Source organism: Dipodomys ordii, unplaced genomic scaffold (assembly GCF_000151885.1).
Source record: "Dipodomys ordii isolate 6190 unplaced genomic scaffold, Dord_2.0 Scaffold64, whole genome shotgun sequence".
Taxonomy (NCBI): Eukaryota; Metazoa; Chordata; class Mammalia; order Rodentia; family Heteromyidae; genus Dipodomys; species Dipodomys ordii.
This window is the reverse complement of record NW_012267280.1, coordinates 4870073-4886363: the sequence shown is the minus strand read 5'-3', so window position 1 is coordinate 4886363 and position 16291 is coordinate 4870073. Positions and strand designations below refer to the sequence as shown.

At 54.7% G+C, this 16291-nt stretch overlaps 1 protein-coding gene across 2 annotated transcripts in view; it reads left to right on the top strand.

Moving 5' to 3' along the window:
- Positions 1 to 16291, top strand: part of Rexo1 (REX1, RNA exonuclease 1 homolog (S. cerevisiae)) — a 43520-nt gene that overhangs the window by 15465 nt on the left and 11764 nt on the right. Inside the window, exons 2-16 of one of the 2 annotated variants that reach the window (XM_013022833.1) lie at positions 4250 to 5946; positions 6811 to 6915; positions 7615 to 7825; positions 9112 to 9275; positions 9942 to 10073; positions 10209 to 10332; positions 11386 to 11499; positions 11602 to 11739; positions 11867 to 11980; positions 12462 to 12535; positions 12848 to 12958; positions 13243 to 13358; positions 13458 to 13596; positions 13718 to 13838; positions 13905 to 14327. In XM_013022833.1, coding sequence (XP_012878287.1) covers positions 4250 to 5946; positions 6811 to 6915; positions 7615 to 7825; positions 9112 to 9275; positions 9942 to 10073; positions 10209 to 10332; positions 11386 to 11499; positions 11602 to 11739; positions 11867 to 11980; positions 12462 to 12535; positions 12848 to 12958; positions 13243 to 13358; positions 13458 to 13596; positions 13718 to 13838; positions 13905 to 13993 — 3449 coding nt within the window. In that variant the 3' untranslated portion in view covers positions 13994 to 14327. Of the gene's footprint in view, positions 1 to 4249; positions 5947 to 6810; positions 6916 to 7614; positions 7826 to 9111; positions 9276 to 9941; positions 10074 to 10208; positions 10333 to 11385; positions 11500 to 11601; positions 11740 to 11866; positions 11981 to 12461; positions 12634 to 12847; positions 12959 to 13242; positions 13359 to 13457; positions 13597 to 13717; positions 13839 to 13904; positions 14328 to 16291 lie in introns of those variants that run through there. The other variant, XR_001175310.1, reaches the window with a different exon arrangement.

Here is a 16291-nt window from a genome sequence, read left to right as displayed (position 1 = left end):
TACCTCTTGAGCCACAGTGCCACTTCCAGTTTTCTAGTGGTTTATTGGAGATAAGAGTCTCACGTGGACTTTCCTGCCCGGGCTGGCTTTGAACACAATCCTCAGATCTTAGCCTCCTGAGTAGTTAGGATTACAGGTGTGAGCCACTGGCGCCCGGCCTCTGTGAATGTTCTAGAGTGCCAAACCTCAGCTGAAAGGGGCTGGTACTTGTTTGCTTCCTCTTGGTGTACCTGCCTCCCCCAGCAGGTGAGCATGCTTTCCCTGCTAACTGGTCTGGAAGAGCTGTACTGTATTACTGCCCAAGGCCAGGTAGTGCCCTTTGCAGTCTGGGCCTTTATCAGTCTTAGGGCCTTAAGTAGAGGCTAGGAAGAAATGCAGGCAATGGGGTGGATAAGGGCCAGTCCCTTAGGACTCACTGAGTTTCTTTGTTAAAGGAGAAACCCAGTGCTCCCACTGCTTTTCCAGGAAAGAAAGTGCTGGGAGTTTGGAGGAGTGACCCTGTGCTCAGCTTTGCGTACTTTCCTCCTTCCCTCTCTTTCTCTCCTCTCTCTCTCTCTCTCCCCCCCCCTTGCCTGTCTTATAGAGGGGCTGGGCTCTGTCCTTAAGCTTCCTTTTCTTTTTTTGCTCAAGGCTAGCATTCTACCACGGAGCCACAGTGCCACTTCCAGCTTTTTCTGTGTATGTGGTACTGAGGAATTGAACCCAGGGCTTCATGCACGCTAGGCAAGCACTCTACCATTAAGCCTCATTCCCAGCCCTTTGCTCTCTTGGTCATTCCTTGATGTGGCCTGAATACTCAGGATCAGCAAACATTGCACAAAACATTTTTATGGGGAGTCTCCAGTTGTAACAGTTCCCCCCTCCAAGGAACCAACCCTCTAGGGGAAGGGGGGGGTGCAGGGACATAATCTCAAAAAAAGCCTTTAAAGCTCTATGTAGGTGGCTTATGCCTATAATCCTAGCTACTCAGGAGGCTGAGATCTGAAGGTTGTGGCTGAAAGCCAGCCTGGGCAGAAAAGTTTGTGAGCCTTTTTTGGGGGGGGGTCCAGTTGTGGGGCCTGAACTCTGGGCCTGGGCGCTGTCCCTCACTCAGCTCTTCAGCTCAAGGCTAGCGCTCTACCACTTGAGTCACAGCGCCACTTCCGGCTTTTTTTTTCTTTTTGCTTATGTGGTGCTGAGGAATCAAACACAGGGCCTCAGGCATGCAAGGCAAGCACTCTAACACTGAGCCACCTTCCCAGCCCAACTTTTTTTTTTTTTTTTGACAGTTGTGGAGCTTAAACTCTAGGCTTGGGCGCTGTCCTTCAGCTCTTCAGCTCAAGGCGAGCGTTCTACCACTTGAGCCACAGCACCACTTCCAGTTTTCTAGTGGTTTATTGGAGATAAGAGTCTTGTGTACTTTTCCTGCTCCGGCTGGCTTTGAACCTTGATCCTCAGATCTCAGCCTCCTGAGTAGCTAGGATTACAGGCGTGAGCCACCAATTCAGGGCTTGTGAGACTCTTATCTCCAATAAACTACTCAGAAAAAGCCAGAGTGGTCCTGTGGCTCAAGTGAGTGCTAGCCTTGAGCAAAAGAGTCTCAGGGACAATGCCCAGGCCCTGAGTTCAAGCTCCAGGACTGCCCCCTCCCAAAAAAGCCTTTTTTTGGACTCTAAACCTTAGCTCATAGTGCCTTCTGCATTCTTGTGCTGTCTTGTGATCCATAGGTTGTCATAGCAAGCTCCTTCTGTCTGTGTGCTTAAGGTACCGTACAGCAGAATACCAGCAGGGAAATTGAGGTTATAGGGCAAGCTTCAGTGACTATAGGAAAGAGGTCCAAAAAGGAGCAAGACTAATCTATTTAGGCTCATTAGGAATGTTTTTATTTTTCTTTTTGGTAGTACCTGAGTATGAACTCAGGGTCTTACTCCTACTTACCTTGCTTACTTGGCTGGCACATCAGTAGAGCTATACTTATAGTCTGACATTGTGCTGGTTAATTGGAGGCAGAGTCATGAGTTTTTTTTTTTTGCCAAGGGCCTGGAATTCAGGGCCTGGCTGCTGTCCATGAGGTTTTTTGCTCAAGGCTAGCACTTTACCACTGTAAGCCACAGTTCTACTTTGGTTTTCTCGTGGTTAATTTGAGATGAGTTTCAAAAGCTACTCTGCTCAGGCTGGCTTTGAATTGTAATCCTCAGATCTCAGCCTCCTGAGTAGCTAGAATTATAGGCATGAGTCATTGGTGCCTGGCTCTTGAGGATTTTTCTGCTGGGTTTGGCACTGTGATTCTCTGGCCTCAGCCTCCTGAGTAGCTAGGATTACAGGTGACAGCCATTATAGGAAAGAAAGTCTATACCTTTGTTGCAGCCCTCGGTTGACGGTTGATGGTTGATGGATGAGTGGCAGTAGCAGTTGCTAGACTGGGAAGGTGACAGGAGGGTGTGATCTGGGAGCTCTGTAGCTTTGTTCTGTCAGGGACTCCATCTCTACTCAGGTCACAGTCACCATAGCTTCTCTGTCCCCTAGTGGCTCTTAGTAAGAGCTTCTTCAAGAAGGAGCCTATCATAGGGAGGTGGATCTACGAGCCAGAGGTCACAAGAGGCCAAAGCCTCCCCCTCCTTCCTACTATGTCATTGGAAGGCCTCTATCTTTCGTGCAGTCCTCGGTTTGTTACTGAATGTATGGGTTGGACCTGGCTAAGAGCTCAGGTGTGAGAATCACTGATGCATCCTAGGACAACCTCTAATTTCAGGACCCTTTTCCTGTCCCATCTGCAGATTCCTTATGCCAGATGAGGTGACAGCCACAGGTTCCAGTGTTGGGGGCAGGGATTGTTTGGGGCCCACAGTCTCCTATAGAGATGTCTCGAGGGAGCATCCTGAGCAATATTGGGTTCCAGAGGACTGGTCCAGCTTGAGGGGCCTCCACTTGTACTGCTCCTGACAGTGGTCCAGTGAAGTCTCAACTCACAGGTTCTCAGCTGGCCAGCTTTTTTGTGGGAGTGTTTATGGGGTGCTGCCGGTAGACTGGCAGCAACAGCTCAGGGATTTTGTAAACAAGAAACAATACTTTTGATAAGTGCACAGGGAATATACACATACCAGTGCAGGGCTGGGGCAGAAGCTACAGGGTCCCCACTACTATCTTGAGTTTTGCTACATGCCTTCACTGCCAGCCTCACTCCTCCCCTTATCAGCCTGGACATGCCCATCAGCACTGTGAGTCCCTCTGAAGACAATTGTTTTGTGTCTAGAAAGGCCTCCCCACCCTCCAGGACTGCTAATGTCACGTGGACACTTGTACTGATCACTGGTTTATTTGTGTTCACAAAGAGAATGTACTATATTGCATATGATGTCTCCCTTGTTCTGGTTTCTCATACAACAGGGTAGCTTGCAGGTGGACAAGGGGTACTTGTGCCGTCTTTAACCCCAGTTAACCTGCATTTAGATTTTTAGGTTATGTTTTATTGTGTTTCTCCAGGTTACTACTTCAACTGCCTTGTTCTTACTTTCCCTTTATTTAGGGAGTGTGTCCATGGGTCTTGGGAATTCTAAGTCTAAGGGTAAATGCAAGTGCTCCACCATTTGAGCCATGTCTACAGTCTGTATTTTGTTGTTGGGACAAGGTCTTTGACAACTATGTCCGAGTAAGCTTTGTGATCCTCCTGAGTAGTTGGGGTTATAGGTAAACATTTAGACATCTAGTTGTGTTTTTTCCCCCTACCCTTGTCTTTTCCTTTTTTGTGTGCTAGTATTGGGGCTGGAACACATGTCTTTGTGTACTGTCTTTTAGTGTTTTGCCCCACTTCCAACTTTTGGAGAACTAATTGGAGATAAGAGCCTCATGGACTTTTCTGCCTGGGCTGGCTTTGAACTAGGATCCTCATATTTCAGTCTCCTAAGTAGCTAGGATTATAGGTATGAGCCACTGATGCCCAGGTGGGCAGTTACTTCTTATATTCTCCCCACCTCATTGTGGCATGGCTCATGGAATCCTAGGAAGTCCCCTGGGACCTTGTAGATGTTGAGTGTTACTAGGACCCTGCTGCTACCTCTCACCCCTTTGTGACAGCCATATACCCACCCAGTGGCCATCTCACCCTCTGCACAGGGCAAAACAGAGCATTTCCTGGGGGCCCAGGTGGGAGCCTGGCACACAGTAGGTTCTGGACAGCTGGTTCTTTTCCTTTCCCTGATGAGTCCACAACTGGTGAGAGCTCTTGTTCATTTTGCCTACTCACCTACACTCCTATCTTCTTCCTTCCCAGGGCTTGGATATGACCCGTACAATCCTGAGCTGCCCAAGCCCCCAGCACAGAGGGAGAACGGTACACTGGGCCAGGGTGATGAACCCCATTCGGACATGCTGGAGCTGGAGCTGGTCAACCAGGCCATAGAGGCTGTGCGCACTGAGGTGGAGCTGGAGCAGCGGCGCTATCAGGAACTCCTGGAGACCACCCGTGAGCATGGCGCACCCTCTGCCCTCGCGCCCCGCAGCCCCAATAACAGCCCCAGCGTGGGCCTTGATGAGGATGCCTTCCCACTGGCCTTCAGTTACACCCCTGGCAGCCATGGCCTGCTGACCCCTGATGCTAGCTACCAGCCAACCCCACTGGCCACCCCGGCTGAGCCAGGCAGCAGGTACTCACTAACATCTCTGGAACGGGGTCAGGGCAAGACAGGGGGGTGCAGCAGTGCCCTGGAGTATGTCCCCAAGGCCGTCAGCCAGCCTCGGCGGTACAGCCGTCCTGTGCCTAGTGGCAAGTATGTAGTAGATAACTCCAAGCCATCCACGGACCTGGAATATGACCCACTCTCCAACTACTCGGCCCGGCACCTTAGCAGAGCCAGTTCTAGGGACAAGAGGGCCCCCAAACGGCCTAGGGGCTCCCGTGGCAGTGAGCCCTACACACCAGCTCTCAAGAAGCCCTGTGACCCCTTCAGTTGCTGTGATGCTAGGTTTTCGGACTCAGAAGATGATGTGGCCAGCCCCCCCAAGGCTGAGGCCAGTCCCACCAAGGCCTCTGGGAAACCAGCCTCCAAAGAAGGCCAGGAGCCAGAGGAAGGCAGCCTGCGGGAGACCAAGGAGATGGCCGTGCAGTACGATGTGGGGGACCTTGGGCAGCCTACAAAGGGCCCAGATAGGACATCCCCATTGAAGCCAAACTCACCAACCAGGGTCCCCCAGGATCTGGGTGGCCCCAAGGAAGGCAAACCTAAGAAGAAGAAGAGTGGGACCCCACCAACCCTCAACCACAAGGACAACACCCGGAAGAAAGACAAGAGAAAGGACAAGGACCGAAGGCGGTCTGGAGACAAGCCCTGTCCCCACAAGAAGAGCCCGCAGTCCGGGAGTTCCCGAGGCACAGCTGAGCCACCTGAAGGGACCAAGAAAAAGCCATCTTCAGCCACTCTGGTGGCCAGCTCAGGGAAAGGGGGGCCTGGCCGTCCTACTACTGAGGGTCCCCGGTCCCAGGACTCTCGTCCCAGCTCCCGCCAGCTGGACAGGAAGGATGGTGGCAAGCCACTGTCTGGGAAGCTGGTGGAGCGCAAGGCCCGCTCACTGGATGAGGGTACCTCTCAGGACGCCCCCAAGCTGAAGAAGCGGGCCCTGAGCCATGCTGACCTCTTTGGGGATGAGAGCGAGGATGAGGATGTGGGGACTGGTGCACCACGGGTCTGGCCCCCCTCCCTTCCCAGCCTCAGCTCAGACTCAGACTCAGACTCCAGCCTGGGCCTCCCTGAGGGGCAGCTGTCCAAGCGGCTCAAGGCCTCTCCACCCCCATCCCCCGCACCACCCTCCCCTTTGTCCCTCTCGTCTGCGGGGGCTGGGGAGGACACAGAGGACTACTCAGCTCTGGAGAAGGAGGTTGACTTCGATTCGGATCCCATGGAGGAGTGCCTGCGGATTTTCAACGAGTCTACCAGTGTGAAGACGGAGGACAAGGGCCGGCTGGCCCGGCAGGTGAGGGGTGCCAGGCATCACGGATAGGCCCCTGGTCAGGCCGGCTGTGGCAAGGGCCTTGAAAAGGCCGACATCGTTCTGCAGCCGACTCCAGATGACTCGAACCTCAGCAACAGGTAGAAGCTGGCCTTTTAACTCGTTTATCGTTCAGGAACCCTCAGTAGTCACCTGCTGTTCCCTAGACCCTGTCCAGAAAGATGCCCCTGGCTTACACGCTGCCCATGAGGGTTCTTGTGGCAGCATTCCAACTGGCGTGTCAAACTGACTGGCAAAGGAGTGCCCTGCTCCCTCGAACTCCTGTCCTGTAGCCCTTCTTGCTGCCCTCCCCTTCTCTATCCTTCTCTCTCTACTCTCTCCTCTTTCCCCCAGCCCCTCTCTCCTCTTTTCTGGCCTCACCCCCACTTCTGGGGACTTCTGTCTCCTCCCTCTCTTCCAGTATTAAGGAAGCCTGGCTCTCTATGGCTAGCCTTGACCCATGTGGGTTTGTTCCTTGTCCAGTGGCCAAGCAGTGGCCACAAGAGGGAGCTCGCCCTAATCCAGCAAAGCCAGACTCAGCTTGTTCTCTCCAGCACTCAACTCTGAGCCACTGCCTTGTGCTAGGCAGGGCGCAGCCATGGTGGGGCTGTGTTCCCTTGCAGAATTTACTGCTCCATTAGCCTGGGGGGGTGGCCTAGGCTGGGGGTTAGAGCTGGGGCCTCTAGCTTCAAGGTGCTGAGGCTCTGTCTTCAGCAGGACTGGCCTGAAGTCTTAGGCTTTGTAAAGTTCTGTTCCTTACTGGCCAGAGGCGATTTCATGCAGTCAGGAGCTGTGTGCCAGGTGAGGCTGGTAGAGGAGCTGGTATTGAGGAGCAGACATGTGTTTCAGCTCCCCAAGGACGAGAAGGGTGAGGAGAAAGGGCATGCGGGCCTGACCACTCTGTTCCCAGGGCAGAAGAGGAGGATCTCCCACCTTTCCAAGCAAGGCAAGGAGGTAAGGGGCCAGATTTGGGTCCAGGATGGGGCCTGTTGGCAGAAGTAGAAATCTGTTGGCTTATGCAGGTCCAATCTATCTGGACTTTCCTACAGAAGTCAGGTTCCTGGGTACCCCACTTGTGTATATATGGGGGTGTTCTTTTCAACTGTGGTGCCTAGAAGTACATCTTGCCGATGTCCTATCTTCAGATTGTCCCCAGGCCTGGAAATGGGCTTAGAGCAAGAAAGGAGGAGGCAAACCTCAGTAAGCTGTGTGATCTTTGCCAAGTTGCTCAACCTTTCTGAACTTTGGCTTCCTCTAATGTAGTACAGGTAACAAAAATCACAGAGAGCTTAGGACAGAGAAAGGTTAGGGGTTCCAGTCAGCTTTCTGAGAGGTAGCACCAGGGGTTCTGGAAGAAGGATGAAGCAGTCCTCTAATTCAAGACTCAGATTCTGCCCCCATCTATGGCCCTATCAGGCTTCAGAGCTTGGCCCAAGCCCCCAAAAGAGCCCCCAGGGTGGAGAGCAGCTCTCAGATGCTTTTAGTTTGGGTGGAGCTAGGGCTGGGGCTTTGTATTGGCTTCTGCCTAGGTATCCCAAAACTCAAGCAGAGGCTGGGCAGTTCTCTCCACTCTGGAACCTCTGCATTCAGCCTCCCTGGGCTGCTTATTCTGGCTACTCCAGACAACCAGGCTCAGGACCTGTCATTGTCCAGGCGGAGCCCCCAAAGAGGGGTCCTGTGGTTCCCCCGTCCCGGCCACCAACTGCCCAGGAAGTTTGCTACCGCCGGGCCCAGCAGGCGCAGAGGGAGTCTGCCAGCTTGCTGCAGGCTGTTCCAAGGCCAGCTGAGAAGCCCTCTGTGCACATCTCAGCCCCCGGGGAGAAGAGGAGAATTGCTCACATCCCCAACCCTCGCTTGGCTACAGGTGAGTCCCAGCGCCTGCTGCTGGGGGCGGGGAGACCTTAGACCTTGTTGGGTACAGGGAGAGGCAGAACTCCATGGTTGCTGGGCCACCACTTCATGATCTTAAGATCTGGGCCCCAGTTTGCCTGTGTGTAAAAGTGGTGGTAAAAATCTTCACTAGGATCAGTGTTTGGGCTACAAGGTCTCGCGGTGGCCTTTCCTCCTTGTTTTTTCCCTTAGGCCCATTAGGGTGTTGGAGGCCAGTATAACTGGGTGACTGGCCTAGCCTAGGTATGACCAGTGAGCTGACAGCATGGGCTACCACACATCTAGCCAGTTTCCTGAGGTCTTCACTGTGACCACAGCTCAACTGCCTCCTAGCCTGGTGCTGAGCACCTGGGGCTCTGTCTAGAGGCTCAGTCTTTATACAGATCTCTCTTCCATCCTGCCTCTCCCCTCTGCTTCCCTCACCTGAGTGGCTCCGCAGATTCTTGCCACCTGGGGGCAGTGTTGTCAATGACTTTCGCTAGGCTGTAGCTTCCCTGAGCTGGAGAGATTGCCTTGCTGGCTCCCTCTCTTTGTTGCTCTCCCCTGAGTAGGATAGGTAAATGCTAGCTGGTAGATGCTGTGGTCCTGGCTCTTGAGTCCCTTCCAGGACAAGACTTTGGGAAGAAGTTGCCCTACCCAGATCCTCGTTCCCCGCAAACTGGGAGCCAGTGTCCCCACCCATGTGATCAAACCCTTTGTCAGCCTCACCCCAGGCTCAGAGCTGGGCAGAATGTGTCTATACCCTCTGATACAGACACATTCTGGGGAAACAGCCTCACCCACCATCTCCTCCCTCGGAGGCGGGGATTGCTTTATGACCTCATTAGAGTGACAGGTAGAACACAGAGGTTGTAGTAGGTGGGCAGGTTGTCACAATGACTAGTCCAGGGTGTCCCAGACCTTCTGGTCTTTTGCCCAGGAGCCAGGGCCTCCTCCTCAGACGTCAATGCCTCAGAGTCAGGGGCCAGAACATGTGGCAAAAGCCCAGCACGTCCCCTGCCACTTACCAGACCACTCTGAAGGCAACGTTGCCTGAGCCGGCCTCTGCAGTTGAGAGTTGTTGCCCTGTCCCCATGGACTTACCAGAAGACAGATAGAGCCTAATGTCATTTCACAGCGCGAGCTCCACGCCCCGGCCGCTCCCGCTGCACTCAGAGATGCACGTGCTGCTCACACTCAACGACCGCAGCTTCTTGGTGCTCCGCAGCTCGGTGATGGGCATTCTGTCTTCCTGCACTCATGTCCCCTGTCCCCCGACAGCCCCTACAGGTGCCAAGAGGACCCTTACGGCCAGTAGCAGCCAGGCTCCCAATGGCCTTGAGTCAGGCAGCCAGCCACTGAAGACACGCACGCTGTCAGGGATGGCGTCCAAGACCACCACTACCATCACTCCCAAACGCATCGCTCATAGCCCGTCTCTACAGGTACCTAGCACCTGCCACTGCTACTCCCCTCATCTAGCCTCTGGGCTCTTCCCTCAGCCCTTCCCCACAGCACCCTAGATAAGAGGGAGCTGCCTGTTCCTTCCTGTCTGATTTCTTCTGGGGAGGGTTTGTATATGTGAGTGCTTTTTGTTTTGCAAAACAAAGGCTTGAACAAGGCTTGAACCCAGGGCCTTGTACTTGCCAGGGAAGCTCTTGACTACTGGAGCCACACCCCCCAGTTGTGTGTGGGTGTGAGAGAATACTGGTGCTTGATCTCAGGGTCTGGGTGCTGTCCTTGAGCTCCTCTTCCACCTTGTTTTGGTGATTAATTAGAGATTAGAGTCTCCAGGACGTTCCTACCTGGCCTGGCTTTGAACCACAATCTTCAGATCTCAGCCTCCTGAGTAGCTAGGATTACAGGCGTGAGCCACTGGTGCCCAGCTCAGACTTATTTTCAGAGCACTTCTGGTTTATAGAAGTCTGAGCCAAATGTAGGAGTGTCCATCCTCAGTTTTCCCTGTTGGGGATGCTTTGCATCTGCCTCAGATATCAATGGAGAACCTTTGTGGGCAGCACCCATCCTATCTCCAGCAGGGATGTGTGTGGTTTGCATCTTGCTGTGGGTCTGCATACCTCACCCATCCTGTGATGGTTTGTTTCTTCCAGAGTCTAAAGAAACCCATTATCCCAAAAGAGTTTGGGGGCAAGGTCCCCACAGTCATCCGCCAGCGCTACCTGAATCTGTTCATCGAGGAGTGCTTGAAGTTCTGCTCATCCAACCAGGAGGCTATAGAGAAGGTGGGTGTCTCCCTGGCTCCACGCTCCCAGCTCCCAGCTCTTTCCTCCAGCCCAGGCCCTCCTTTTGGGATCCAGACCTTGCTGGACCTGGCAGCTCCCTGGTCATGCAGGGACTGAGCACTGTGTTTCTTCCAGGCGCTGAATGAGGAGAAGGTGGCTTATGACCGCAGCCCCAGCAAGAACATCTACCTGAACATCGCTGTGAACACCCTGAAGAAATTGAGGGGCCTGGTTCCCAACACTGTGCCTGGTCTCAGCAGTGAGTCAGGGGCCAAAATGTTGTGTCCCGTGGGGCTGCTGTGAGCTAGGATATCCCCCTGTTGCTGATGAGCCTGAGTAAGGCATGCAGCCTGAGCCCATGCCTAGCTCTGTATGTAGCTGCCAACTAAGGTAGAAATGGCTTGTGCCCTGGGAGTAGCCTTTTCTTGCTATTAACCGCCCTCCTTTGCAAGTGGGGCCTCCTAGCTGAGGGCCCCCTGCTAATGGAGCTCCTCGTCCTCTTCAAAGGGAGAGGCTGTGGTGCCGGGGCTGTGCTCTGTGCATTAAGCTCTGGGGAGGAAGAAAGAAGGGGGTTAAGACATTTCATTACTACCTCTCAAGAGGGTGCATTAAGCAATCACGGCGCCTCCGCGATCTCACTCTCACCTCCCCTGCTGCCTGGCCCCGCCGCCTCCATTAGCTCACCGGCTTGCCAGAGGGGCTTGGGTGGCCTGCACAGGACAGGCAGCACAAAGCCCTCGAAAGCCATTAGATTACCTGCTCAGCTAGTTGCAGCCTTCCCTGTCCTGCCTGCCTTCTAGAGGGCACAACCTCACCAGTGGGGGGGGCCTGGCAGCTCAGGTGGGGAGGGGCTGCTTGCCATCCTGGGGTGATGGCCCTGACAGGGCACATGGAACCATGCGTGCTTCCTGCTTCTGGTGGCAGCCCATGGGCAAAGGGACACTGTCTCAGGACATGAGAGCCCTGGAAGCATTAGCGGAGTAACCAGGTTTGGGGGGAATAAGGCCAGGGTACACATGTATGGGACACATATGTAGCTAATTGCTTTTATTCTTGTCAGCTGTGGGGCTTGAACTTAGAGCTTAGGTGCTGTCTCTGAGCTTTTTTTTTTTTCTTTTTTTTTGACTCAAGGCTAGCTCTCTCCCACTTGGAGAGCCACAGCACCACTTTTGGTTTGAGGCCCACAGCCTTTCCTATCTGGACTGGCTTCATACCAGGATCCTCAGATCTCAACTTTCTGAGTAGCTAGGATTACAGGTGTGAGCCATTAGCCCCTGTCTTCCCTGACTTCTCTTTGTCCATTTCCCTGTAGAAGCCAGTGGCCGGAGGCTTGTGTCACATGAGGTGGTGCTGGGGGGCAAGTTGGCTGCCAAGACCAGTTTCTCCCTAAGCCGTCCTAGTAGCCCGAGGGTGGAAGATCTGAAAGGTGAGCTGCTTTTCTGAGCTCGCTGAACCTCCGGCCTCCCACTCCCACTGCCACTCAGGTGCTCGCTGCCTGCCCTACACCTTCCTCAACCCTTGTCCGCAGGGTCTGCCCTGTACCGCCGCCTCAGGGAGTACCTGCTCACCCAGGAGCAGCTCAAGGAGAATGGCTACCCCTTCCCCCACCCTGAGCGCCCTGGTGGTGCGGTTATCTTCACAGCGGAGGAGAAGAAGCCCAAGGACTGTGAGTCTGGGCCCGGCCCCCAGCTGGGGAGCTCTAGGGATGGGTACATGGAATTGTGGAGTTCAGTGGCTGCTGAGTACCAGCTCTCACCTGTTCCCTGTGCCCCTGTGTTCCTCTTCTTGAACAGCCTCCTGCAGAGTCTGCTGCCGCTGTGGCGCTGAGTACCTTGTGTCCTCCTCCGGCCGCTGTGTGCGAGATGAGGAGTGCCACTACCACTGGGGGCGGCTCCGCCGCAACCGAGGTGAGTGAGGCTCAGGGCCTGCCACCACCAGGCCTCATGTTAGTCATGTCCTAAGAAGGCCACGGGGCCCACCAGCTCCATTTTCCTCGTCTTGTTCTTTATTTTTGTCTTGTTCTTCATGAGAGTAATGCTTTTCTGTAGCAATGTGGAGGTTTTGGTAGTCTGCAGGACCCTGACCCTCTGCCCTGCACCTGCCGTTGGCCTGCCTCTGTGCAGGAGGCTTGTGGGAACCCACAGGAACAAAGAGCTCAGCCAGCAGCCTGCTAGCTGTCTGCAATCTAGATCTGGACATAATCCAGCCCTGACTCTCTGTGGGGGGACACTTCCCCATACAGCCCTGCCTTGGTCTTGCCTGGCTCCCACTCCAAGGCAGAGGGTATGGTGGGAAGCCCTGCCCTACCTCAAGCAAGGCTGGCTGGGTGGTGAGCAGCAGAGGGGTTCAGGACAGCCTGCCAGAACCCTGGTCCCCTCTCTCTGTCAGTGGCTGGAGGCTGGGAGACGCAGTATATGTGCTGCTCAGCGGCTGTTGGCTCCACTGGCTGTCAGGTTGCAAAGGTAAGTGCTAGCCTGAGTCCTGCCCTACCCTGACTCCTCATTTCCCTTTGCTGCCTGGGGTCAAGGGCACCTTGGGTCCTGGGCTAAGCTATTCCCAAGTCCTCATGGGCCTCTGAGCCCCAGAAACCCTTTACTGAATGCATCTCCTTGGCAAGCTCCCTGTCCTGGTTTGGAACTGAGCAACTTTAAGGCTGGAGTGGGGACTGGAACCCCCTGAGGCTCTGGTACATGAATGGGCTGGGAGGTGGCTGATGAGAGTAAGTTGGCCCCCCTGGCCATTCTGACTGTTTCTGAGGTCCTCCCTACTTCCAGCAACATGTGCAGGATGGCCGGAAGGAGAACCTTGAGGGCTTCGTGAGGACTTTCGAGAAGGAGCTCACGGAAGATGCTCACGCAGGCATCTTCGCCCTTGACTGCGAGATGGTGAGTCCTCCTGGCTGGCAGAGACCTTGTTACCACATGAATCCAGGCTTGGTCAGCAGGGCCAGGTCTAGTGTGCAAGTGCACAGCCACCGTGGAGTGGAGGTACATGCAGGATCCTCTGTGGGCTCTTGAGAACAGTGCTGGCCTGGACAAGGAGCCTCCTGTATTCCCAGCCCCAGTGTTCCTGGCTTCAGTTTCCTATCTGCAGTGGGTCCTCCCTCAGTCTACCCAGCTCTGCAGAGCAGTGCTGGCTTTGTGGGACACCACCTGTCCTTTGTCCTCAGTCCTACACCACCTACGGCCTGGAGCTGACCCGTGTCACAGTTGTGGATACGGAGATGCAAGTGGTGTATGACACCTTCGTCAAGCCTGACAATGAGATCGTCGACTACAACACCAGGTGCGCTCGGGTGGGGCCCCTGGCTGGCCCTCCCAACAGGGCTGCCCACCCCCACTGTGCTCACCCAGCCCAACATCACCATCTTGGCCCTCCCACCAGGTTCTCAGGGGTGACGGAGGCCGACCTCCTGGACACAAGCATCACCCTGCGGGATGTGCAGGCGGTCCTGCTGAGCATGTTCAGTGCTGACACCATCCTCATCGGACACAGCCTAGAGAGTGACTTGCTAGCCTTGAAGGTGCCTGTTTTGAGCCATACTGGGTCCCATGGGTGCTTGAGTGACCCCAGGCCCTGCAGATAAAAAAAAGGGTTTGCCCAGATGTAGCCTGACTGTCCTCCCTCCTTCCTATGTGCCCTAGGTCATCCACAGCACTGTGGTAGACACGTCCGTGCTGTTTCCCCACCGTCTGGGCCTGCCCTACAAGCGCTCCCTTCGGAACCTCATGGCTGACTACCTCAGACAGATCATCCAGGACAATGGTGAGTAGCAGCCACTTCAGCCCATTCTCCAGGGTGGGGCAGCTGGTAACTGTGTTTGCCCCGCAGTGGATGGGCACAGCTCCAGCGAGGATGCCAGCGCCTGCATGCACCTCGTGATCTGGAAGATCCGTGAAGACGCCAAGACCAAGCGATGACTCCCACCACCTGCCACCCCGCCACCTGCCCACCCACCTGCCCGCCTGCCCACCTGCCTCTCCTGCAGCCCCGGCTTGTCCTTAGCCCCAGGCCTCTTCCAAAACAGTGCAATAAATCTGAGAGCTAACCCTGTGCACCTCACAAGAACAGAACGCAGGAGCAGGGATGAGATGGTGTCGCAACAGCCAAGGCAAGACCAACCAGGAGCTCAACCCCACCAGCCCGCACCTGTCCCCACCTCTGTGCCCCTAGGCCTGGTGGAGCTGCTGCTGACCAGAACAGCTCTGAGCCAGGTCCCTATCTCCGCCTCTCAGCCCCTTTGTACTTGATATATGTGGGGGGGAGGGCGGGCGGGCTTGTTTGAGACAGGAGTTGTCTTTTTTTTATTTTGTATTGTTATTTTTATTAATTTTTAATTTAAACCTGTTGACTTGCACACTTCCTTTCCCTTGTGGGAGGATCCTGGCCCTGGCCCCACCTTCCTGCTAGGGGAAGGGGTGGGCCTGAGCCAGACCCAAGCCATGGGCCAGGGGCCTCAAGGTCTGGCCCTGTGGGCCTAGGTGCCTGCCTGGGCTGGGTCTGCCTTGGGGAAGGCAGCTTCCAGAACCTTCCTCAGCCCACCTAAACTTGGTGACCTCGGAGAGCCAAGCCAGCCCTGCCAGCCCCAGGGTCTTGCCTTCCAGATGTGCCCCCCCAGGCCCAGGGCCACTGGACTGTCTTCCACAGAGCCTCCCCCCCCCCCCCACTTTCTGCGGGCTCTTTGTATCCCTTCCCCAGGCAGGGACAGAATAAATGTTTGTATGGATTTTAGATTTTTGCAGTTTGTGGTGCTCTTGGGGCCATTTGAAGCCTCTGCACACCCCTGTTCTTGTGGCCAGGAAGAGGAATGAGAAATGGCTATGGCTCACCATCACTAAAACCAGCTGTGGCCTCTGGCATACCGCCCTTGCTCCGGAGACTATTTGAAACAGCCAGGATATCTGGATGGCCTGGGACTGCAGCCTGCTCTATCCTGAGGGACCAAGCTATGTCTCCAGGACTGGGTGAAGTTCGAGCTGGCTTCTCACTATCTTGTGCTTTGTGGATCCAGCTATGCAGAGCAGGTACAAAGGTGGCTACCAGGAGGGCCACTGCCTGCTGTGGTCTAGGGGGAGGGGCTCAAGGCTAAGGCAGGAAATGCAGTGATTGTGTGCATAGAGCTCCATCTGACTATGCCGAAAGAGCCTCCATGTGTCCATATGCTCGCTTTATAGAGTTAGCTAGGAGGCCCAGTGGCAAGTAGGTCTGAGTTGACTTATTTCAAGAGCTGATGAGCCTCATGGACCAGGAGATGCCATGGCCCCTCCATCCCAGTGTCCAGGCGGGAGACCCCAGGTCAGGATGCTTGAGTACACAGCTACAGGAAGCAAAGTCTTGCCTGCAGAGGAGCTCTGCCCAGCCTGGTGGTCAGGCTTCTGCTGAAGGCCCCACGGGCCAGGGTCAAGACGACTCCCTGAAACTTCCTGACCTCTGGCTGCAGAGGAAAATGGTTTTCCTTTCCAAGCCCAGGTCTAGAATCTCTCCAGAGCTCTGGAGGATGCACAGCCCCCTGGGGGGGGCGTGTCATTGACTGAATCAGGCCATCCCACCCTCAGGGGCTATTCTTATGACCAAGTTACCTGTCCCCCCCTCCCCCCCCCAACCTTCTGTAAGAGGCATTTTCTGAATAAATGGTGCCGATGTATTCACAGAAGACCTGTTTGCTGTGTGTTTCCATGTAGTGCCTGCTTTTGCTCTCAGAACACACACAGTCTCTGGGAGGTGGTGGGCAGTTGGGCAGCTCAGGAGCTAAGCCACAAGGCAGCTGGTGGCCCAACAAAGTAGGTTATCCAGCCTTAAGGAATTTTTCTCCTTTTTTTCTGCTTGCTAAACACTTATACTTGTGCTACTACTATTGGGACATGACCCTTCTGTGATTTCTCCCTCCCCTGCCACCCCTAGTATAGGGGAGGAGAATCTGACTCCTCCACCTCACCAGAACGTTGTGTGTGTATGCACTGGGACTTGAACTCAATGTTTGAGCACTGTCCCTTAGCTTTTTCTACTCATGGCTGGTACTCTACCATTTGAGCCACATCACTTCTGACCTTTTGCTATTTGGAGGTGAGTCTCTTGGGATTTATCTGCCCAGGCTGGCTTTGAACTGTGATCCTCAAAAATCTCAGTCTTAGCCGGGCGCTGGTGGCTCACGCCTGTAATCCTAGCTACTCAGGAGGCTGAGATCTGAGGATCGCGGTTCAAAGCCAGCCCGGGCAGGA